Genomic DNA, 25,907 nt, shown 5'->3' with positions numbered 1-25,907 from the left:
TATTTTGAATTAGTAGATCAGATTTATGCTTGAGACTAGATAGACATGAACACACTTTCTTGCATTGTACTAAAAATATTTTAAACATACATACCTTTTTAAAAGGCATGTTTTGTATTCGTTAATATATATCTATTTATTAAAAGTGGTACAGTTTATTTTAATTGTGACTTTAACACATTTTGCATCATTGGAAAAGTTGAGAGAATACTCGATTTTAATCAGTGATTTTTTTTTTTTATTAAAATTACTCGCACTTTGGGAGAGGAGGGGGCTCCTTCTCAGTTATTTATTTAATTTTCACTAATGATTGTGCATTAAATCTTGCTTTGAAGTTTTTGTTTTGTATTTCTGTCATGGAGCTGTAAAATATTTTGAAGGAGCGATGATCATTCGCCCTTCATCAAAGTTTAGATTTTTTAAATTTCATATTTCATTCCATATTTGCGTATTTCTGCCCTTAGCTTTTTATAGTGGCGGGTTTTGAAAATTAAAAAAAGTATTCGAGTAATTTTCTCCTTCCTCAGGTGCTCAGAGAACGAGCTTCCCTAAATTTTAAAATGGATTCATCTGCAAAGTGATTGTTTTTATCACACTAACAAACTCTTGCAAATGGCCTGCGAACATTTTCCTTCTAGCTGTTGAATTTTGGCATAATACAAAACCAATCACAGTGAAGCCAACACAACCGTTGTTCAGTGCATGATTTTGCTGAGCCAGCTGCACATTCTGTTCCTTCTAATTATTTATGGATGATTTGAGACCTGAGGAGTAGCTGAGACAACAAAAGAATGGGAAGATTCAAGTTACTGGGAATTAGAAATGAAGTGATCTTATTAGATATTGTAATGTTAATATTACTATGTGTCCTTACTGGATTTCAGTTTTTTAAAGAAATTATATTGTGATAGTTACTGATAGTTTATCGATGACTACTTTTTATTTGTTATGTTCCTACCGTAATTGTGTATTTCTGTGTATAGTAATCTAACCATTCAAGCAAATCATACTGTAATAAAATGTTTTATTAACATTACAATTTGTTACTTATTGATGAATTAGTTTAAATTAAAAACGTATTTGACTACAATGTAATTCTCTTAATTGTCAATATTCCAAATAAAATAAGGTAATCATTATCTAAATAAATTTTAAGACTGTTGTTACTGGTTACAAAATAATAAGCCAGCATAGAATAAGGTGGAAAATTCAAGATATTTTCTCATATATATGAGGAAATATTGTAAATTTTTGTACTATTCAAAGTCTAATTTGTTATTGGAAGCTTAACCATACCTTATATGCATTCTAGAAGAAAAGACGGTGAAAATTTTGAGAGCAAAAATACCTCTGACAACACGACTGTAAGAAAGGCCATGAAATGAAATGCTTCAGGGCACTTAACTTAGAATGAAGGTGTAATTAGTATATCTATTTCAGTTGGTTTTTGAAGAAGTCTTGAAATGTCATGCTTCTTGAGGCTCTTAATTGCTTATTATTGTGATCATTAATTGAAGCAGTAAAGAACATTATCAATAGAGTGTATACCATTTTTTTTTTTCATTTAATGTGGCTACTAAAATACAAAACTAAATTTCTGTAGATTCTAACATTAAATATTGTATATATGATGATTTAATAGTATACAATTCTGTCAAATTTTTGCTATAGTTAATGTTTCGTTGTAAGGAAAGTAGATCCTTTCCCTCCCTATTATCAGTATTGTCAGTTTATTAACTTTATCTTTTTTTTCTGCATTTTCAGGCAGCTCAACCAAAAAATATTGATCTTAGGATAAAACTTTTAAGGCTATATCTAGATACAGAGCGAGTGAAAGAAGCATATGAACATGCAACATTGATTGAAAGCCAACAGTTATTTCCTTTTAGTGTAGATTGGTATTATTTATTAGGGGATATTTTTGAGGTAATTTTTTTAAAATTTTTCTAATTCTTGTGTCTGTAATATGATACTTATATTGTACAATTATATAAAATTTTGAATTCTGAATAATAGAATTACAAAAAAAAAATTGTATTGTTTACTTAAAAGAATGTTATAACTTTATCATTATCACAAGGCTTCGTATAAAAAAAAAAATTAAAGTTATTTTGGCTCACATTTTTTTGGTGATAGTTTTTTTCGACAAAACATACCTGTGACATATTTATAACTCTTAGATATAGCTTTTGTCACCATCTGAGGCAAATTCTGTAAGCTGTACTTGCTTGTTGTTGTTACTTAAATATTTAGCTGTTAAAGTAAAAAAGTAGTAGTGAGCAATATTGATATATCAGAAAATGAGGAGAAAAAGTGGAAGTTATTATTACGATGGTGTCCTTTTCATCAACACACACGAACAAGAAAGAATTATCAAAATACTACTGGAGGTATTTTTTCAGCAAAAAAACGTTTTGATCCCAAACATAGTATCAGCAAGAAAATATAAGCTGGAACAATTGATAAGATATAAAAAATTTAAGCCTTTGTTTTCAAAATATGATTGATATCTTAGATTGGAAACCAAGAGGAAGCGTTGAAAATTAATTTTTAATGCCGCTGTTTAGACGTTGGAAGTCATCTCTTGAGCTGACTCATAAATGAAATCCTAATTGCTCTAACACCTTTATTTTTAAGTGATAATATAGCCATAAGTAATAAGTAGTGTCTTTTGGAACTACTCTTAAACACGGCCTCAGTTGGCGACAATTTTCTCGCCAAGCATTTTTGGCAAGAATCTCCATGATGCCATATTACTATCTAAATTTTTTGTCTACATTTCAATCTTTAAGCCTAAAATGTTTGCAAAAGCCATGTTTTTAACCCTTTAATTGTCAAGTTATTTTGATGATTTGGGTACATAAATTGTCAGTTTTTTTTATTCCAAAAATCAAATGTTTAGTACAAAAACAAAATAGAGTATATTTAGAATTGATATTTTGAATTACATGCGTAAAAATTTTAAGGTTTTGTAGCCAGTGCATATCTAGTGGAGCATTATTTTCTAAAAATTAAAAGGAATTAATTATTTTTTAAAAAATAAATAGAGATAAATAAAAATAAATACCTATTAATAGTTCAATATTTAAGTTTAGTGTGGTATAACTGGAAACACTTTTCCAAGCACAAACCAACTCCACAATTAGTACACCAGAATCGTGTTTCCTTCCTTATCTTTTCCCCATTTTCATCCTTTTTTGAACAACAAACTTTGCATTGTCTTGTAGGCTCACGTTTCGCAGGAGCAGGAGGAATATGGGATATAAAGTGTCGTTCAGTAAGACGGGCAGGGTTATCTGTTGTAGGTGGTCTGCCAAGATTCTTTTGTTCAGAAGCTGCATGATCATATTTATGTAAAAGCTCTTCTACAACTTGGGTTCGAAATTCTAAAAATATAATACGTTTCTCAACTACATTTTTCTAGAGCAAAAATGAGTTCCAGAGTACCTTGTCTCTAATAAATGTAGAAATATCTTTTTACAATATTTTTTCTGAAGTTTTCAGATTGTTGGATGAAAGGATAGCTCTTGATCACAGCAATCTACACCACCCTAGTTAGATTGTAGTCAGAAACAATCTTTGGCTTGAGTATATCTTTTTTTTTTTTTTTTTTTTTTAATTTTGAGGCTGATTATGGAAGTATTATGAATACTGCTCATCAAACACACATCCTTCTCACGTTTAGCAGGAGCAGGAGGAATATGGGATATAAAGTGTCGTTCAGTAAGACGGGCAGGGTTATCTGTTGTAGGTGGTCTGCCAAGATTCATTTGTTCAGAAGCTGCATGATCATATTTATGTAAAAGCTCTTCTACAACTTGGGTTCGAAATTCTAAAAATATAATACGTTTCCCAACTACATTTTTCTAGAGCAAAAATGAGTTCCACAGTACCTTGTCTCTAATAAATGTAGAAATATCTTTTTACAATATTTTTTCTGATGTTTTCAGATTGTTGGATGAAAGGATAGTTCTTGATCACAGCAATCTACACCACCCTAGTTAGATTGTAGTCAGAAACAATCTTTGGCTTGAGTATATCTTCATTTTTAAAAAAAATTTTTTTTTTAATTTTGAGGCTGATCATGGAAGTATCATGAATACTGCTTATCAAACACACATCCTTCTTATCTTTCCACCTTTCAGCCGAAATCTTGCCTCTTTGAATAGCTATGACTTGACCTTTTTGTAACTTTCTTTTAGCGAATTCTGTAGGCAAATCTCGTCTGTTTATCTTACTGTGACATAAATATATGTTTTTTTGGGCTTTTTAAGTAAATCTGCAAGTTGGGATGACATGTAATAGTTATCTACAGTCACACAATAACCATTTCCAAGAAAGCAATTCAATAGGGGCATGCCGACTTTTGTGGAAAGGCCATAATATGAATACTATTAGTTGAAGACAGTACTATTTCCTATATAAACAATGAAGTAACAAATTACCCTGTTTCAGCCTCACAAAGCATAAAAAAATTTTATTTCAAATCGTGCACATTTGATTGGAATATATTTTTTCCAAGATAATCTTCCTTTATAAGGCATCAAGCTTTCATCTACAGATACATCTCTTTCCGGTATGTAAAAGTTACAAAACTTTTGCCGTAAATTTTTCATAACATTATGCAGCTTCCAAAGTTTTAGATTTGAAAAATCTTCTTTTTCTTCATTTTCATTATCGCAAAAATTTAAATATTGAAGTGATAATGAAAAGTTACACCTGGAGTACCTGTAAAAGGGAACCGAGGAGGCCCTAATAGTCCAGAAGTAGTTATTTCACACCAGTCTCTCGCATTTCCTATATCATCATCACTGCTACCGGCAGATTTACTTGCTACATTCAATGTCATTCTCATCAGTTTCACTTGCGTCACTAGTGTCAATGCCTTCAAAATCTTCATCTTCAGTTGAAGAATCTAAATCCATCTATATAATGTTTCAAAGAACTGGATGCCATTTTGCAACAAAAAAAATTGCTGCGAATCTTTAAACATAAGCCTCTATCCTTTGAAACCTCCAGTAAAGTGCTGCCATCTATTGAATTAAAGCTGAAATAAAATTCTCATGATATATATCGGGAGAATTCCCTTTAATTAACACAGTAATTCCCTTTAATTTCGGGCATAACAATACGATCCACTCAAAAATTCCCTTTATCCTAAAGTAAATATTATATATATATATATTAGGGAGAAATATATAGGAATATAAAGGGAATTACTGTTTGATCCACACAGTAATTCCCTTTATATTCGGGCATAACAATACGATCCACTCGAAAAAAACCCCGAGAAATACTCGGGCGTGACGTTTTGGAACATCAGTACTATCTCGGGCATGACAGTTAAAAGGTTAACACACAATTTATACCAAAAATCTGAAACAAAAACAAAAAATTTATAAAGCATGAATATAAAGTTTCTAACCAGAAGTATTTGACAAGAATCCCTGTACAGAGCAATCTGTTTTAACTTAAAAAAAATCAAAGAATTGCACAATATATGCAGCGTAGAAATCTAGGAATTGTGCAAACCTCGCTAAAATAAAATAAACTAATATAACAACAATCTGCGAATTGCACAATCTAGGCATCATCTAGGCATCAACAAAATAAACAAAAATAAATTACAAACAATTTTAAAAAAAAACAACAACGACAGAAATTCATAGCGATAAACAATGAACATAACATCCTAAAAAATAAGAACAATAATAAAATAAAATGCACTTACCATTGTGAATGCTTCTTCAAACAGCAGAAATATCAATTTCAAACATCAGCAAAACTCATCAATTTTCACCACTTTTTCCTTCCAACCTGTCTTCTGAAACACAGAGCATACAAAGTCCAGCATACATTCATGAATAAAATCTGCATAAACACACCTGTGAGCAAAAGACTCGTTAACAACTCCAACATCATGCCTTTTAATACTAAATTTCCCTTGCACGCAATTCAAAATACGCAACTGAAATTTTGCCATCACGTCTCTCATTACATAAGCCATCTCAGAAAGCCCACCAAACCAACCAACCACTGCAGCAAACTAATGTTTCTATGTCAAAAGGGTTACCATACAAACAACATCGCACCAAAAACCATCGCAGAACACATACGCCACATTTGGCGACGTTATACATCCGAGAGAAGTACCTGTCTTTTTATTTGCTGAAACTAATTATTTAAAAAATATTCAAATAAATTTTTATGTTAAATTTTTGAGGAAAAAAATTAGTTTCTTTTATTATATCATTGTTGAAATTTTACTTTTTAGAAAAGTGGCATTCTTTTAGTTAGTGTTTAATATCTTTGATATCATCATTATCCAGAAACTGGGGGGCCGGTCTTAGTGTCATCTCGGTCCACATTGATTTTTCACAAGATGCAGTGCGTTTTATCTTAAAACTCTATGGCTATCATTAAGTGAACTATTCATGAACTTGCAAGAGTTTTTCCCAACTCTCGCAAGAAAAATCTTTGCCTCGTATTTTAAGAAACATCTTAGAAATAAAGTTGTTAATGTAATTCCGTCTTTATCTTTCTTGACACTTATATTGTGACTACTCGTCTGTTTTTTTAACTGTTTGATCTTTACATAACACAGTAATTCCCTTTAATTTTGTTATTTTAGGTACAGATTTTACTGCCCAAAATCAGTTAATTGATTTCTTATTCATGGCTGTAGAGAGATTAGTTTTTGAAATAGGCAATGCACTTCATTAAAAATTATTTACTTAAAAAACTTTTTAGAGATAGATTAAGTATCTGAAATAAATTAAATAAATAAATAAACGTACAAGATAATCACAAAGTTTGAAAAGAAAAGCCTGTTGTGTGAGAGAAGGAAGCTTCTTTGCGAAATAATTTTATGTGAGCAGCTTTATGAAAGCAAAGGCATTTTGCTTCCTGCCAGATGTACAGATATGCTAGAAAAACTACGTAGGGAGGACTGAAAATTCAGTGTACAGAATAGTGCAGTGATGTACTTATAGTACCATGGAAAAGAAATGGGAGAGGGACAACTGGTTCATGTAATTTTCCATTTTTAAGCCATGTGCTTCCTCATACTTAAGTTTGCAATACCATTCTCTTCTATTCTAATTATGGTGTCGATCTCCTATTATATATTTTTAACAGGGTGAGTTTTTTATGTATTTATTTTATTTTGGTAGATTTCCAGGTCTTGCAAACTCTAGTTTTTGCAGCTTTTACTGTACATGTGCATCTATAAGACACAAGTATCACTTACAGAAAACATTTTACTGTAGTAGAACTTATTTTGCAGTAAATATTGCTTTTTATTTCTGATCCTTATGTAAACAAATTTATTATAATGTTAAGTAAAATGTTTGCATTAAAATTTTTTTTCTCTTTTGTATATGAAATAGGCATACCAAGAAGAATGTGGACAAGATCTTGATTCACAGTTTTATGTCCATTATTTGACTGCCTTAGATCATTTAATTTTGTTGACTTTGGCAGAACCTCACTCATTTGTGTGGGAGAATGGAAAGACAACATCCAGCATAAATGATGCAGCGGCTGTTCTTTTGACGTAAGTATAACTCTCTATGTACTATTTATAGATTAGGCATTTAATCTGAATATGAAAGTGTAATGTTTAAAACTTAAAGAAATTATAATCCAAGCGTTAATTTCATATTTGTCTGCAAAAGTTTCGTAAGTTCTCATTACTTAAAATCAACATTGTAAATATGATGTTTAGAAGTGAATTTTATTGCAATTATGTTTGTTTCATTAATTTTTATTTAGATTTGATCAGTTGTTAAAGATTGCTGTTGAGAAGGATATCAAGGAAGGCTCATGGTTATACTTTATTCATCATATGAAAGGTCAATTATATTATCATATGGCATCACTTTTGTTAAAGCGTGCAAAAATGGTAGTGTTTCTGTTTTTTAACTATCATAAAAATTAAATTATCTACTATATATCGTCATGTATTGATTCTTTTATCTGAAAATATTTTGAAAATCGTAAGAGATTTGAGAGTAGCCTAAAGCATGTATGTAGCAGTAAGTTACGTATTTAGCTTTAGTTTTATATTACCTACCACATAAGTCTTACAGTAAAGCATTTATTTTTGTAAATATTTAATTATTTAATTTTATTAATTTGGAGATGGTTATAGATTTTTTGGAATTTAAAAATAGGCTTTAGTGTATCTGGAGTTGTTATTTACAATAAATAATTTATATTAATGTCAATTAGCATTATTAATAAATATTTCCCTGTTGTATTTGGGAAGAAATTTTTATAATGTTTTATAATCAGAATTAACATTTTTTATAAGCAGTAAATATTATTTTTATTTTTTACAAGATTTTAATTGTGTCTAAACAATGAAGCAAGATAATGCATGTGATTAAGCAAATGGGTTTAAAACTTTTTGTAAACATGTTTGGGACATTGTTTTTCAGTATAGAAACTGTGTTGATCGTATTTTTAATTTTTAGATTCTTAATATTATTTTTTATTTTCAATGCATTTTCTTTCATAGGACCAAGGAAATCGTAAAGAAGCATTCAGGTTTAGTGCCGGTTTGGCTTTAGTTTGCTATTCCTTTAAACCAATGAATTTACTTCAGGAAATCTGGTTCACACAAATGAATGAAAACCAGAAAATATATACAAGTTTCTTTCAACAAGGGGCTTTAAGAACTAGTTTTATAGGTAAATACTAATTTTTCTTGCATTATGTGTATTGCACACAATAATAGAAAAGCAGTTATACAGAGTATTACACATTTTTAAAATTTTGATAAAAAATAAAATATATATATATATGGAATAACAATTTCTGGCAACTGCTTATTATTTGAATTGAGAAATATCGTCTGCTACTTTTAAATTCTTCTTTCAAAATGTCACATGTAAAGCTGGATTGAAAGGTATGTTTTTGCACTTTCTGCAGAGAAATATTGCTGTTCCATGTTTAAAAAATGTTCTGAAATGCATGGTATTTAAAATTTCTTGTAAGATTTTTTTAAAAATGATTTCATTCGCAAAATGTTGCTGAATATAATTTGCAGACTCTGGCATATTTTAGAAACCATTGGAAAGCTTCTGTATTGCCAACTTATAAATTACTTGCATGAAAATTCTTTTGAGCATATGAAATGCAAAAAAATTATGACTATGTTGTATACTAGCAAATTGCTAAGGAATATCACTGAATAATATTAAAAGGGAATAACGTTGAAATATTGTAATTTATTTTTAATTTGACCCTTTAAAGGTGGGTCTTTTTCAAACGGCTGTCTGACCATGAAAAATCTAAAAAATCCTAGACTTTGGTTTTGTTTTTCATCTTTATCTAAGAATAAACTTTTACTGAATGTAGCTATTGTAATTATATAGGAAATGAGAACTGTAAAAAATTACATTTCATAATTTTTGCTATATGGATTTTTATAGTTTTAAAATGCATTTGACCTGAATATTTGCTTAATTTAAAACACATTTGTAACTTTTTTGTAATTGAAATCATATTTCTAACATGAATGCTTAGGAAAATAAAGGTTGCGTTGGAGCATGCTGTACAGTGTCATTGGTTTATTTTAGGTGAAATAGAAATGATTTATATATTTAAAAATATGATTTCATTCAGTTAATGTTTTTACAATAAGTATGCTGTATATTTTTGTTTAATGAAAAAAAATTCTTTAATTACATAATGTTTATTGAAATAAAACATGATAAATTAAGTGAAGAAATAAAATTTTATCCCTAGCATCACAATAAAAATGTATTTTTTGTAAATATGTATTTGAGGGAGAAAAGGAAAACCCAATTGTTTAGATTTTCTGATTATCTGAATAGGCTGTGGTCTTAATTTAAATGTATTGATTGGGAGGTTAGTTATTATTTTTATGTTATGATATTGCAAATATAGACTTGTTTTCTGTAGGTTGTGATAAGGAGAATGTATAAACCAGTGATATTGACTTATTGATTATCTGAATTGTAGGCCATGTGATAGTGAGTATGTGTAAGGAAGATAAAAGCAAATGGTTGCAGAAGATAAAGCAAGATGTTTGCCTGACTCAAGTAAGATTTTTCATATTTGCCAAAAAGACTTTGTTACGAGGGCAATCCCCCAAAAAAGGTCTCCTATATTTTTAGATATACAAAGAACCGTTTATTTTCTATAATTGCTGCATCACTTTAAAGATTGAAGAATGCTTTATTTTTCAACATAATCGTCATTTCGGTCGATGCATTTTTGTAGACGCTGTGGCAATTTTACAATGCCCATGTCATACCAGCTTCCCGCATTGAAGAATGCTTTATTTTTCAACATAATCGCCATTTCGGTCGATGCATTTTTGTAGACGCTGTGGCAATTTTACAATGCCCATGTCATACCAGCTTCCCGCCATGCCCTTCAGGAAGCGTTGAATCATCAACAGTTCAATCTTCAGAAGAATCAACCCGTTGCTTTTTGTGGTCTTCTGTCAGCATACATGGCACCCATCTTGCACACACCTTCCGATATTGCAACTTTTCCTTTAAAATCCTGTGGATGGTGCTTCTGGAAACCTGAGGAACCAAAATGCAGAGAGCATCCAGAGTGATCCTCCGATCTTTACGCATGAGTTCCTCAACTTTCGCGATTGTCTCGTCAGCAATTGATGGCCTACCGCTCCTTTCTTCGTCATGAATTTCAGTACGACCGGCTGTAAACTCTACACCACTTGCGAACGTTTTTGACATCCATGCACGACTGTCCATACACTTCCGTCAATAGGCGGTGAATTTCAACCGGTTTAACGCCTGTTGCGTTCAAAAATCGAATAATTCGCACTTGGCGGTAACGTTTATTGAGAGCTCCATTTCGAATGGCTGCCAAGCCAAGACTGAACATCCGAGCGAAGCGCCTGTGTGCTTATGTGGTAGCGAAGAAGGCACTACTCACAACAGTGTTGCCAACAACTGTATTAAAACTTTCTCTACGTCCCCCAAAAATTGGAGACCTTTTTTTTTGGTAATGCCTTCGTATAAAGCAGCGTGTTTTTGTGTAGTTATCTTAATTTTTGTATGGCATATATTTGATGTGAATCTTGTCTGTTAACTTTTGTTCAACCCATTCGCTATGCAGCAGATCCATCCATGCAGTTATATAAGTGAAACTTTCTTTCTTGTCCATAAAGAGGTATTTGGTGTTAAATTTATGAATGTTTTATGATTTCTTTTGCAGTTAAAACAAGAATGAAAATATTTCGAGAAAATTCCTTATTTTAAATATCTGCAATTATTTTCCATTTCATTCATTTTTCTCAGTTTGTTACAACTCTGATATACGCCCTAATTTCACCAAATGTGGCGATATGTTTTCTGCGCTGGTTTTTGGCGCGATTGCATGTTGTATGGCAACCCTGTTGATGTTGAAAAATCTTTTGGTGGAGTAGTTTAATTGCTAGTTGGTTCGTGTCACGTGTATTTTTGAAATGGCCTATGTTGCTATGAAAGATGGGGTGGGAAGGTTTCAGTCGCGTATTTTAGATTGTGTGCAGAGTAAATTTAGTATGAAAAGATACGATGTTGGAGTTGTTAACAAATCTTTTGTTCACGGATGTATTTATGGGGATCGTAGTGTATTTTTGGAATTTCTGTGGGAGTCGGGACTTTTAAAACGGAGTTTGACATGTCCAAAGTGGGGAGGTGATATGAGAACTCGGACGAAGAATGGTGTTTCTGATAGACTTGTGTGGGTTTGCAGTCAAATTGTTGCTGGTAAAGTATGTGGTTGTCAGCGGAGTTTAAGGTTTGGATCTTGGTTTTCGTGTAGCAAGTTAACGTTGGAGGAATTTTTTATTGTTACTTTCAAAATTTTGAATCGTAGGAAGGCATGTGATATAGCAAAATCGTGGCAGTTTTCTTCACAGACGTTGTGTGACTGGTGAAATTTTATTAACGAATGTATTTTGGACTTTGTATGCTCTGTGTCTGAGAAGATAGGGGGGAAAGATAAAGTGGTGGAAGTTGATGAATCGAAATTCGGCAAAAGGAAATATCATCGCAGCCATCCTATTTGAGGGGCAACGGGTATTTGGAGGTGTGGAAAGAGGGTCTGGGAGATTATTTTTAGTAGCTGTGCATGATAGAAGTAAGGAAACGCTAATGCAGTGTATTAAAGAGTTGGTTGAGCCTGATATAACTATTTTTTCAGATGGCTTGAAATCCTTCAAGGATTTGAGAAAAAAAGGTTTTCAACATTTATTTGTGAAACCATAGTATAAATTTTGTGGATAGCGAGTCTGGCTGTCATATAAATAGTATAGAGAGTACATGGCGGCATGTTAAAGCTACGTTGCCTACTTATAATAGGAAATGTGATTTTCGGTTTTATTTGGCTGTGTATATGGTTTTTCATTACTGTCATGAAACTGGAGAAGATGCTTTTAACAAATTTCTAGAAATTGTAAGAACTGTTGAATGGGAGAAATTAAAAATTTCTTTGTAGTGTATTTGCAGAAAGTGTTTGTTATGTTTTTTGTTTTTGTGATGTTTGAAATTGATATTTCTGCTTTCAAAATAAGCTTTCATTATGGTAAGTGCATTTTATTTTATTGTTTTTATTTTGTAGAATGTCATGTTCATTGTTTTTTGTATGAATTTCCGTTTTTATTGTTATTTTTTGAATTGTTTGAAATTTATTTTAGTTTATTTTGTTGATTAGTGTTTAGTCTAAATTGTGGAATTCATAGATGTTTTTTAAAGTTGAAACAGAATGCTGTGTACATGGTATTCTTTGAAATTTATTGTTGTTATGTTAATTTATTAAAGCGAGGTGTGCATAGTGCGTAGATTCGTTCGTTGCATACATTGTGCCATTCGTAGATATTTTTTTAAGTTAAAACATGTAGCTGTATACATGGATTCTTGTCAAATATTTTTTGTTAGAAACTTTACGTTTTTGCTATCGAATTTTTTTGTTTTTGTTTTGGATTTTTAGCTTAAATCGTGTGTTCAAAACGTAGTTTTTGCATGTGCGAAAACCACGCTTTTGGAGACGTTTTAGGCTTAAAGTTCGAAATGTAGACAACAAATTTAGATAGTAATATCGCGGTATGGCGGCGTGAAGTTTCTCACCAAAAATGTTTGCCTTTGGCGATTGAGGACGCATATCAGAGTAGTTCCCTCAGTTTTTTTAATCAGTGATTAGCTTTTTAATTATTTTTCTATATATTTCTAAGTAAAACAAATTAAAAAAACATTGCTTATTGTTAGTAATTAATCCATCTATTAACATTAATTTAAAACTCATGTGAGTTATATTAGAGGATAAATCTACTGAAGTTGATAAAAATTCATTAAAGTTTTATTACAAAAATAAATCTTGGGTACAGACTTGCCATGCAATTTGGGATAGATGGCAATCACTTTTTCAGGATGTATGCAGAACTTTAAACTCTATTTTAAATCAGAACAGTATCCAACAGAATTACTGTAGAATTTTTAGTATAACTGAAAATTAGCTCAAATTCTTTTCATAGCTGTCTTTTTAGTGTCTGCTGTACATCTTTGTTTGAAAGCAGGTCAGAGAATCTAAGTCAGAATATTTATAATCTTCCATAACAAGAGGAATTGCATTTCACTTAATGCTTTGACCTTAGCATGAATTAAAATTATTTCAAATGAACATATCGATGTTAACATGTTGACTGCCGACACGCATAAGGATTAACTTGAGCAGAGTGGTTTGGAAGCCATGCAGAAAGGTAACGCACTGATGGATTGCAAAGTTCCCAAAACAAACCTGTTGTGATTCACTGGTTGGTTACATGACATTTAAAGTCTTAAAAAATGAGGGTCAAATTATTTGCCATTTGTTAAAATTATATCATAATAAATCTCACTAACAAAATATCTATATGTCTGAAACTAAACTGTCATTCAAAAAGAGTAGTTTTTTCAAACATTTAGATGAAAGATCCCAATTATATTGCAGTATACCTGTATCTACAGGTAATTCCTGGACATACCTGAGATAACAGAAAATGCTATGTTTAACTGATATTCACATCACATACATAAATTCATAAAACATAATTTATGAATTTGAATACAATAAGACATCTATATGAATAAATAATAAAAAACTTGTTATTTCATATATTATTATTATTAAAGTGATGCAAAATGTACTGTACATTACAGTATACTGTTTCTTTCACTTGGGTGTATTAAGTAACAAAGTATAAAAATTTAATTTGATATTTAAAAGAAGAGTCAGGAATTAAGACGTGGCTCCTGTACTGTATAATACAACGAACTGTTTAAAGGAGTAGTAGAAATAAAATCCTCCTCCTTTTTTTTTCCAACAAAGCAATTAAAAAAATTGAGGGCTGCAATTTTTACACTGAAAATTGTGTTCATAACCTGTACACAACATACAGTAAGGAAATAGCACACTTTTGAAAGTATGTTAAATTTTGTGGGATTCAGGGACATTTATAGTTATGTAATGATAACCCTGTATCTTTGACAGGGAGAGGAAGTGCAATAATGGTGCGGACATTGTGAAGAGGTGAGCGTATATTAAATTGCACAAATGACTTTTTTAAGATTGTCATTTTTAGAAGGTGAAAAGGAGCCAAAAAGTTAAGGCTGTTCTACTTTCATTCCGAAACTTTTGCAGTTTGTAATGTTAGCAGGAATATTCCTCATGTTCTTCAACACTTCACAAATTAAAGATTCATTCTTACCATAAAGCTTGGTTATTTTCACATAAAACGTTTTTACTTTTCCAACCTTTTTCTATTATATCCAAAAATTTTTTTTTTCTCGCTTATAGACAAGACATCACAATTTCTCTTAAGCTAGGAAACACTGGTAATACCACTACTCTTAAATGCTGTAAAGAAAAAAATCCTGAATATCAAAGCTGCAGTAAAATGTCACTAATGACCTTAAGGATGTTGCTAAAAGTACAGTAGAGAAAAATTAAATGGGAAATATCAATAAGTGAAGAGTAGGGAGATCAGATGCTTTGAACACTGATAGCCGAATTCCCTTGTTGACATTTTTATATCTGTCACGGAGGAAATATGAACTAAGAGAATGTGATTCAGAAGTATATCCTGTAACCTATTTCTGGTAGTAGTTCAGAATTTTATAAATTGGTTTTAACTCCTTCTGTGGCTAACATATTTTGAAAATTTTTATTTTGTCATTTTATTTAAGTTTTACCATGTTTGGATTATTTCTGGCAGATCTTAAAGGCGCTAATAGAGATACTAAGTTTATAATATATAATTATATATTGTAAGTCTGATATTTACAAAACTTTTAAGAGTTAATGTACAAGGTTGTTCAGAAAGTAAGTTCCACTGCTGTATAAAGGTGACAGATGTTGACAAAGGTACATACATATTGAAGAACAATTTCCAAACATTACACTACTTTGCGGCATAGTCGTCCAGCACATTAAAATGTTGATTGCATCGAGAAACAAGGTTTTATATGGCTTCATCATAAAAGATGGATGCCTGTAAAGTTAGCCAGGATGGTGCATTTTTCACTTCTTCATCGTTATCAAAACGCTGGCCACTCAAGAATTGCTTCAAGTGCAAGAATGGATGAAAGTCTTGAGGTGCCAGACCAGGGCTATGTGGCAGATGATGCATTTCTTCCCCAAAAAAAGGACTCGAGATCTTATTCAGTTGAGCAGAATGTGGCCTGTCATTGTCATGCAATAAAATGTCACAGTGTTGCATCATAAGCAGGGACTTTGACAGTTTTGTGTGTGGGTGCAAAATTTGCCCTAGAAAATGGTGTACATGATTTTTCATGTGGAAATGTTCTGTTTGAACTGGGTCAATAAGGCAGAGTGTTTTCATTACGTTCATTATTGTTTCGATAATGGTGTGACATGAGAAACCCAAGTTTCATTACCAGCAACAACGTGATACAACAGTTCGTTCCCCTCGTCATTATTGTATTTGCTCAGAAAAGTCAAAACAGTAGCAGAACGCTTACCTTTATGATCCTCTGTAAGCATTTCCAGTTTCCACCATGCACACATTTTCGGTTACCCAAGTGTTCAATTACAGTTTCATGCAGAACATAATATACAAAACTTCAGGAACCACCAATGAAAAATTTGAGATCATGAAATGTTAGTTTGCATGAATTTTAATATCAAGTTGACGAATCAGCTCATCAATGACTGCAGATGGCCAACTGCTTCTCATTTTATCATGCATGTTCTGCCTGAATTGAACCCATCTTCTAATCATTCCCTCACATATAGCTGTATTGCCATACTGCTCACAGATTTGAATATTCAGAAAGTATGTATATATATAATTACAAAACAGTTTTTTAAAAAATACTATAATCATGCCTACTATTTTCGCACATTAAGCTGCTGTAAATTATCAGTAAAGATAAAAAGTAAGAAATTTAGAAATGATTTTTCACAAAGACCAAAAGTTGAACTTCATAAGTAATAAATATCCTAAAATCTTATAAATGTAAAAAAGAATTTAATAAATGGTAAAACTAAAATACATCAAACCCCAATTCAATATAATACCCCAATTCAAAACATCAATGAAATTTAAAGAATATAAAAGAAGAGGAATTCAGTCAACTTCAATGCCACTATGACAGGCTTATAAGTGAAAAAAATATTAATGCTGTTTTATAGATAAGAAACTAAAGTTCATATCTGTATATTTAAAGTGTTATTTGAACTCATTGAGAACTATAATATATGTGTTAAAAATATGTTGGCTGCTGTTATTTATTTTATATATTTATTTAGGTATCATAAATATTTTTTAATTTTATATATTATGTTTGTAAAATGTAGTTTTATATTTATATATGTTTTGAGACTATAATTTTTTTGTATTCATCTGGATATATAAAGCCTTTGTAGACAAAATGTATGTTATCACTATTTGGATACAAATGGTGCTTAATAAAGTGTGTATTTGTACAAGAAATCATAACTACTTCCAAGACATACAGGTCTCATTTTTGAGTAAAATGATGAGTATAAGAAATATTGTTTACAAATTATTTAAAAATTTTTGTAGGTTAAAGAACGGATTTATAGCAGAGTGTTTAGTACTGTTGTTCAAAAAGAAAAGTTGCTGTCATCATACTTTATTTTGGATTCGACATTTGAACAGTGTAGTTTAGAATTTCCTGTCAAGACTGCATTGCAAGAATATGATAAATGTGAGTTTATGTTTTTCGTTTCTAGGATTATTTTTAACTTTTTTTTTTTTTTTTTGTTTGTTTTGTTTTGTTATAATGTGTTGACAGAAATGTCTAGAATTATAGTTAGTGTTAAAAGTACATACATATTGTGAAATAATGTTACGCTAAATGGTCTTAAACAATGATAATGTTATCTTAAAATGTGCATTCTTTTTAAAATAACTTACAAATATGAAATAGCTCTTGCTGACTTGGAAAATGCTTCAAAACACAAGAAATTAAAGTTGGTAAAAATATGAATTTTTTTTCAAAAAGTTCTGGAAAAATTAGAAAAAGGAGTTGAAAAGTACAAATCAGTTTTCTTAAATAATAAAGCATTCATATTTTCAATAATACACATTAAACAAAAATTGTCTCTTTTGAGACAAAAGAAAAAGTTAATATACTTGTCACTTCCCCCTTTTTTGGTAGAGAATATTTTACCCACTTCGTATCTGGGGTCATTATCACATCTAGTGATAGTCTCTTCTAGATGGGACTTTTCTGAGAAACAAGATTCTAGCAACACTGGTTTAAATGGGAGGATTCCTAGGAAAAAGCCCTGCGAGAAGCGATGTCCCGCCGAGCTATGGAAAGGATGTACCGGCTACGTTAGATTTTTTGAAACCTTGCTGACAGTGTTTCGACCTCTGTCCCATGTAGAGATCAACCAATCAGATGAAAGTTCTGCTTCTGAAGGATCACATGATCCCAATCTGAGCGATAATCGATTACTGTTTGGCGTTCAAGTAAGCGAAAATGGTAAACTTGCTACTTGGGTTTCCTGGAAATGTGCGGGGTCTGAGAACTGTCCCTTTTGATGTCAAGTCCCTTGTAGCAGAAACAAAATGTGATTGGGACTTTACACTTTCTTTTTCAACTTTTACTTTATGATAGGCACTTCAGGTCCATTTTCTTGTTACCAGTTTGAGTTGTAACCTTGGTAACCATAGCTGTGGCAGATGGTCAAGTACTTTTGTGGTTTCCCTCATAGTATACTGTAATGTACATGAATGAAGGCTGATTTTGAACTATAGTCTTAAAGGAGGTAAAGAAAATAAAAGCTGTTTGGTGATGACGACAAGCATTACCATCATAGTTAAGAAAGAGAAGACCTTTAAGTTACTATTTTATAGTAGACTATAGTGGACTGCTATCCATTCTTCTCTTTCGAAATTATTGTTACCCCTTTTTAATAACTATTAAACAAACATATCAAACCAGTGTAGTTTAAATTCTAATTTTTATTTTGAAAAAACGAAAGAGTAATATTTAATATGAGTGATGCACTTTAAAATTTCTTCTGAAGAAAGAGAATTTTTTACATAGTTTGATATTTTCTTTTAAAAACTTTGCTTACTTTTTTGAATGCCTTAAATGTTTGTTTTGTAAATTCTTTCATTTGTTTCAGTGTAACAAGATAAGTAAATTTTTCTGTTATTCGTAGTTATTATCATGCTGCGCGTTTTGTAGTAGCAATTAAAAAAAAAAAAAAAGAAAAAAAAAGAAAAAAAAATTCAGTTACATGTTCGTTTTGATAGTTCATTAGACTTAATTGAAAAAATTATTTCACTTGCTTATGGAAAATTAGGAGGTACTTTCTGATTATTATCCCCCCCCTACAAAAATCCATGAAAAAGCATTGAAAAATGTTTATATGGCATACCACAATGTCAAAAGTAGTTATGGTTCAACTCAGGCATGCATGTAGCATACACATCTTTGAATGAATACAGGTAGGTGTTTGCACTTTTAAATTTAAACAGTTGTCTCCCCCCTTTTTTTTAAGTAGTCTATTTTTTTGCATTGAGTGCATTTGTTTTTGTCATAACAAATCTTAATGGCGTTTGCTGTCTTTTATTTTAAAAGCATACATTAGAATGAAATTGAAATTTCAAATGCCCTTGGGTGATTATGGCTGGGGTGTGCAATGCTGAGGGTATTTGCAGAGGCCAATTTTTGCAGTTCTCCCCCATTAAATAGTAAAAATAGATTGCTGTGTACATGGGGCAAGAACAACAGCAAAATAAAATTACAGAAGGATTAATATGAGAAAAATTACGTGTCGCAAAATGCATCATTGAAACAGACATAAGTTGCCAAAATAAACATTTATATTATATTTTGAAATTGACAAAGTTCATGAATGCTTTTTACAATCATCAATGAGTTCATGGATTTTTGGTGGGGATGGGGATAATCAACGGACATAAAAGTTAAGGAAAAATGGAGAAATTAAAAATTAAATTTCCGTGGAAGCCCTATGATAAGACGTGCTAAATTTTATCTTCCTTCCCTTTCCTAAAATGGTAGCAAAATTGTCTCATCGCATTCAGGCAACTTGCTTATTACAGATTACTTTTTGAACTTACTTTTGAACTGAGAAGCAATGCTTTGTATTTGAGAAAATAAAATTCATGTTAAAGAATAAAATACTACTATTTTGAGAAGGAAGCTAGCTGAAGTTTTAATGCTACTATTAAGAAAAAGGATCAGCGTACTTAAATCAGCCAATTATCATAATGTTTATGATGTTTGTTTTTATTTAGCGCATTAATTAGATTTTTTTTTTTTTTTTTTTTAAATTTTTAAACCATTGAATTAATTCTGTGCTCTAGCGTCATGAACTTTTTAAAATTCTAGCTGCCTACAAGCTGCGTGCAGACTCTTTACATCATTTAGTGTGGTTAGAAGTGCAGAGAAAATCTGATACACCTGTGCCTGCTGATGATATTATTACTGAAGTAAGTTCTTTTGATGAAATATTCTTTAATTCATATTCAAATGTGTTGATCTTGAAATCTTTTTATCTTTAGATGTCTTTTTTTATTCTTAGATCTGTATTTCTTGAAAATTTCATTCATGATATTCTGGGGATATATATTTATGTAAATTATGAATCTTATCAAAAGATTATAATGCCCAAGTAACAAAATCTATTATCCGAATTCTGTCATCAAAATTGTAAGCCATTATCTTTATAAATATGCTTAAGGATACTTTCTAAAAATTGTAAATGAATTTTGAAGGAGAATTAATTATCTCTTGCGGCCGAGCGGTAAAGTCGCTGAACACTGGTAGTTCCGTCCGAGGTTTGAATCCCGCGAGCGGGCTGGCTGCATGGGTGTTTTCAGGGTTTTCCCCATTGTGTAACGTGTATACGAGCCAGTTATCCTTAGAAAGTCCTCCACGAAGGCATCCCTCCCCATAGGCAGATAGCTCTCGAGGCTTTGCCATAATTAAATAACCTAACCTAACCTATCTCTTGGTCCCATAAAACTATATGATAACTTATTTTTCATTACTTCATTAAATGTTTTATGACTTTTAAATAAAGGCTTATTTTATAAAACCATTTTTATTGTATTAATTTGAATTATTATTGTATAAATTTGAATAATAGTATTTATAATGTTTATTAACCCTTGCGGTATTTAAACTCAGGTTCGCCATTTTTGGTGTTGATTAAAAAATAGCATCTTTAATTTTAATTGCTGATATTTAAAAAGTGTTCTAATTAATATCTAGGAGCATTTGAAAATTTCATCTTTCATGATTTTTAAGATTCATTTATTCCTATCTAAGATTGTCAGTTATACATATCAGATAAATTTACAGATTTAAGGAGTAACACATTTGAAAAATTTTTAAATTTTCTTCTGCGATTTCAAAAGCATCGTCATAAATGGAAATGATATCTTAGCAGATTGAAAATTAAAAATTTAATATCATAATAATAGGAGACGTCAGATATAAGCAGAAGAGGTATGCTTGTTAGCCATTGCCTAAAAGGAAATGTAATAAAAGTTATTAAATCTTTAAATAATTTATATTTTTTATTAAATTCAAATATAAAAATATTTAGCAATACAATGCAAAACACATAGTTGGTATGCTATATTTTCACCTTTTTAGGAAAAATGTAGAACTACTTATATGCTATAGCTTTAGTTTTTTATAGAAAACCAGAGAATGCAACTGAAACAACAACAAAAAAAGAGAGAGAATCGATTTATGATAATTACAGTTTTTATGTGTAGAATCTGGTGATAATGTTTCATACTAAATTAACTGTCAAGTTAATATTTCTAATTTTTTAATTTATAGGTCTTCAAAAATCTTCAGTATGGCAACAAAAATTTATCACAAGGTAGTTGTGAATCTTTATGTGTCTTAGATCTTGAAGCCTATCTTCTTGCTACCATTTATCAAGCTCATTACATGATGGAGAGGAAGAGTAGTATGTTAAACTCAAAAAATCAAGATTTTCAGTTATCCTTTCCTCCAGATGTAACTGATCCTTTATGTTCTAAGCAACAAGCAGCTTGGTGGAGAACAGCTTATGGTCTTTACACATGCTCTATTAAGTAAATATTATTTATGTTCTTGAATAATTTTCATCTATTTTATTTATTATCTGTATTCATGTAAATCATAATTCCCCTTTCCTGCAATAATGATACATTAAATCCACGGTCTCAGACCAGCGGCCTCCAAAGCAATTTTGCATGGCCTGTGAATACATTTCCCGCAAATTAATTAGCATTATTGTGGCAAAAATATAAAGGGTTTAAGATGTTAATTATTTTGAGTCCAGTTTGATATTATTTTCATTGCCAATAAAAACAAATGTGAGTAATGCCTTAGAAAATGTACAAATAGAGCTAATTAATTTACACTGTGATATAAATCCTATTCAAAGATTTGATTATTTTTCTCTTGTCAAAAGATAAATACCTTCAGTTATGAGTTTTTGGAATAAGGTATAATTGCTTTGTTTTGGAGTACATAAACAGTTTTTCCCCACATCTGAAGATTAGTGTGACTAAATAAACAGACCCAAGCTGATTGATGAGCAGTATACAATTCTTGATAGTTTCTAGTAATTTTTTTTTCAGGGTCACAAACTTTATCAAAATCGAAATGCCATGAATTGTTGTAGCTGAAAGTTGTAATAAGAAATAAAGAAGTTTACAAATAAAGTATATTGTTCCATCAAAGAAATATTTAATTAATAAAAGAAAGGTCATAAGTTATCATTATTGAATCTCAAGTTATGTTCCACTTGGAGTGTTTTTGTTATTTGTTTATTTTTAGTAAGCAATTTAATGGTTGATTCAACATATTAGAATTATGTAAAATAAATATTAGTCTGAATATTTAACATTTATCAATGCATTTAAGCTACGTAGTACAACCAAAAGAAATTTCTTTTGGTTAAAGAAAAGACACCTGAATTAGAAAGGGAGATTCCAGATACCCAGACCTGAAAGCTGTCGAGAACCTATAAGACAAGCTGTATCACCGAACTAAGGGGTGCAATAACCGTCCAATACCAGTGAAGGAACTTGCATGTGTTCCTTCGCACGTCGCGGCGCGCAATGAACTGGAAGTTGATCTGTCAACACTATCGTTATCTTCAGGGCAGATGTTTTTATTTTAGTCGGCTTATAATTCCTTACTAAATGTAGTATTTAATTTCGATGTACTCCGTCTTTGATATGATTTAAATCAAATTCCTCGTCATTATAAATATCACGAATACAAATCACATAGTTTTCTGGTTGCAATTTTCTAATTTCGGCTATGAGTAAGGTATGCTTTACGCATCCGCGCGTTAAAAGAAATGTTTAATAAAGTAAACAAATAAATATTAGGCTTCTTTTTTGGTAAATTTGGATACCCTTTAGATCATAATTGCTCATTATTTTATAAATTACGGTTTCATATTTTTAATTTTATAATTTCTGCATGCCATCTTACCAGATTTAAACTGATGATCTATAATCTGGAAAAATCGATAATCCGGAATCGCCGAAGTCCCGACGAGTCCGGATTAAAGACTTTTGACTGTATAAAACAATTTTTGCTACTTTGATATCTCAAGTTTCCTCCGGTACGTCATCAAAATACTGCCCATTTCCGATTCCTGTGAACATTCCATAGTCAGAAAACCAATCTGCATTCATCTAAAAAGATGACTTTTTCGTGGGTGAAGGAGGATATGGTAATATCTTTTTATTTCATTGTTAATTTCATTTACAGCAAGTTAATATCTGCACTGCATATTGTTTTGTTTAGGAGGAGTTAATCCTTCATGTAAAGTTCTTAGGATGAAGTTTTCCCATATTGTGTTAATTCTTAGTGTGTTTTGCATCATACACTTCACTAAATTTTTTGTGGGAGCACTTTTGGGAAGGTTATAAAAGTCTAGAAGTATGTATTTCAAACTGAATTTATTGATGACTTCAGATTAGATAAACTAATATTGATGAGTGATACATGCTGTATTCCAGTATGAAGGTTTTACACTGTTTATGGTTTTGAATCAGTAGGTTTTGTATTGAAAATATGGAAATTATTATCTCAGGTATCGCAAAATAATGCCTTCTTTTTATTAAAATTTTGGAAATCAGTTAATGGTGTGATAGGTTTTGGTTGTTTTGTTTTATTTTTTTGTAAATTCTAAAATTTTAATAAAAGCAAAATTTTACTCTTCTCCTTCTTCCCGTCCTAAGTCTGGGAGTATGAATAAAATTTGATTTCATATTTTATATGTGTGATTAAGTGCATTTGTGACTAAATGCTTGTGAAATTTCAATTCTTTGGAAAAATATATTATTTGAAAGAGATATTGTACATTTTATCTTAATTTCACTTTCCCGTCCAAAACTTGAATTACAAGTCACTCAGTTTTATTTATTTATTTTTTTTTCTAGAGAGAAACATGGAGAGCATCGAAGAAATTTGCAGCATGGTTTGGAAGTTATTAGAGGTATTGGTAATCATGGAATGGAAGTGCAGCTTGTCGTACACTTAGCACGACAGTTTGCTCAGAAATCTGATTTACTAATGAAGGTATGCATTTTATTTTTGTATGTGAATTATTTACTGAATATTTTGGTGCATATATGCATATTCTGGTTTTAATGAATTTTTGGTACTATTGTCTTATAGCAGCCTTGGATGAGATAAAGAAAGTAGCTTTGCCAAGAGAAGGAAAGTTTTCACCAGAACTTTCTGGTGCCTTTGTTGTTTTATACACACAAGCAATTTGCTCAGTATTTGTACAGTTTATTTAACACATACATGCAGAAACAATTTATTTAATATATGCATTCAGAAGCAATTTATATGATGTTGCTTAAAAAAACAATGTACAGTCAAAAGTCTTTAATCTGGACTCGTCGGGACTTCGGCGATTCCGGAATATCGGTTTTTCCGGATTATAGATCATCAGTTTAAATCTTGTAAGATGGCATGCAGAAATTATAAAATTAAAAATATGAAACTATAATTTATGAAATAAAGAGCAGTTATAATCTAAAGGGTATAAAAATTTACAAAAAAAAAAGCTTAATATTTATTTAGTTACTTTATTAAACATTTCTTTTCAACGCGTGCATGCGTAAAGCATACATTACGCATAGTCAAAATTGGAAAATTGCAACCAGAAAACTAATTTATGTGTCTTCATGATATTTATAATGACGAGGAAATTGATTTAAAACATATCAGAGTATAATGAGATGAAACATTACATTTAGTGAGCAATTATAAGCTGAATAAAATAAAAACATCTACCCTGAAGATGAGGATAGTGCTGACAGATCAACTTCCAGTTCATTGCATGCCGCGACGTCCCCCCTTCCCCTCAGAGCAGCGTGAAATTGATAAACAGATTTCGGAATGATTAGAGAAACAAATCACCTCTCTGTCACTTTCTTCATGTCTTTATCCATTTTTTGCAGCAATTCCACATTTTGTTTAATGGACATCGAAACATGCTTTCGCTTTGTAGATCCTTTGGCAGCCTCCAGAATCGGAAATTCTATTTGACATAATCGAAAGTTCAAGCTTACTTTTTATAAAATTGCTCTAACAGTTTGCAAAAAATAATGAGCCAAATCCAATTAGAAGATTAAGAAACAACGCAATCTGCAACATTAACCGAAATAGATAATTTTAGCTTAGCTTATACCATCCGTTATACATTAAATGCGCATGCGTAAAGGTATGATGCGCGCACGTAAACGCATATGTGCATGCTATGCATGTACGTATGCGCAGAAAGTTTGTAGCTTTGAGGTTCGGATTATAGATCATTCCGGATTATGGACATCCGGATTAGACTTTTGACTGTATGAGCTTAAAAATTGTAAATTACTTGCAGATTAGAAATTTTATATTTGGTTACAGTTTCTTAAATTTTGTTTTTGTAGCTCTTTTTAGCATTGAGTCTGGATCAATCATTGTAAATTGTTTTTAAATTTAGTATTGCATAAATAAGAATAAAAAATAAGTGAACTATCATAAACTGGTAACTAGTGTATGGCCAGTGTCGCCACCACCATGGGCATAGCCAAAATTGAAACTAGGGGGTGCAAAGGATCTTAGACTGAGAAAACGAAACCATGATATGACACGAATTCATCAGTGGAAGAGTAGATAAAATTGCGGAGGCCAATAATTCGATTTGAAAGTGAAAGTTTTGGCATGAAAGTTTTTGTTGTTTTTTTCCCCCCCACCCTCGTGTATTAGTAATTGAATATGAGTCAGATTACCTAAGAAAATCTTCCTCTAAGACAGCTTTCCTTCAGGATAGCACTTGCATGCTTTGCTACAGTCGAATAAACGAGCAAATGATTAACGGAATTGGAATACATGAGT

The 25,907-nt window shown here is 31.1% G+C and overlaps 1 protein-coding gene across 2 annotated transcripts in view; it reads left to right on the top strand.

Annotated features, from left to right (window-relative positions):
- The window catches only part of LOC118193117 (E3 SUMO-protein ligase RanBP2-like), a 133,063-nt gene that overhangs the window by 19,786 nt on the left and 87,370 nt on the right, over positions 1-25,907 (top strand). For both annotated transcript variants that reach the window (XM_035364156.2, XM_035364155.2), the window contains exons 8-16: positions 1,765-1,926; positions 7,389-7,555; positions 7,774-7,903; positions 8,522-8,693; positions 9,991-10,070; positions 17,072-17,216; positions 19,881-19,981; positions 21,345-21,604; positions 23,957-24,095. In XM_035364156.2, coding sequence (XP_035220047.2) covers positions 1,765-1,926; positions 7,389-7,555; positions 7,774-7,903; positions 8,522-8,693; positions 9,991-10,070; positions 17,072-17,216; positions 19,881-19,981; positions 21,345-21,604; positions 23,957-24,095 — 1,356 coding nt within the window. The remainder of the gene's footprint in view (positions 1-1,764; positions 1,927-7,388; positions 7,556-7,773; positions 7,904-8,521; positions 8,694-9,990; positions 10,071-17,071; positions 17,217-19,880; positions 19,982-21,344; positions 21,605-23,956; positions 24,096-25,907) is intronic.

Source organism: Stegodyphus dumicola, chromosome 4 (genome assembly GCF_044657685.1).
Source record: "Stegodyphus dumicola isolate Sdum_Otavi_A_Nest chromosome 4, ASM4465768v1".
Classification (NCBI taxonomy): Eukaryota; Metazoa; Arthropoda; class Arachnida; order Araneae; family Eresidae; genus Stegodyphus; species Stegodyphus dumicola.
This window is presented reverse-complemented; position numbering and strand designations above follow the sequence as displayed.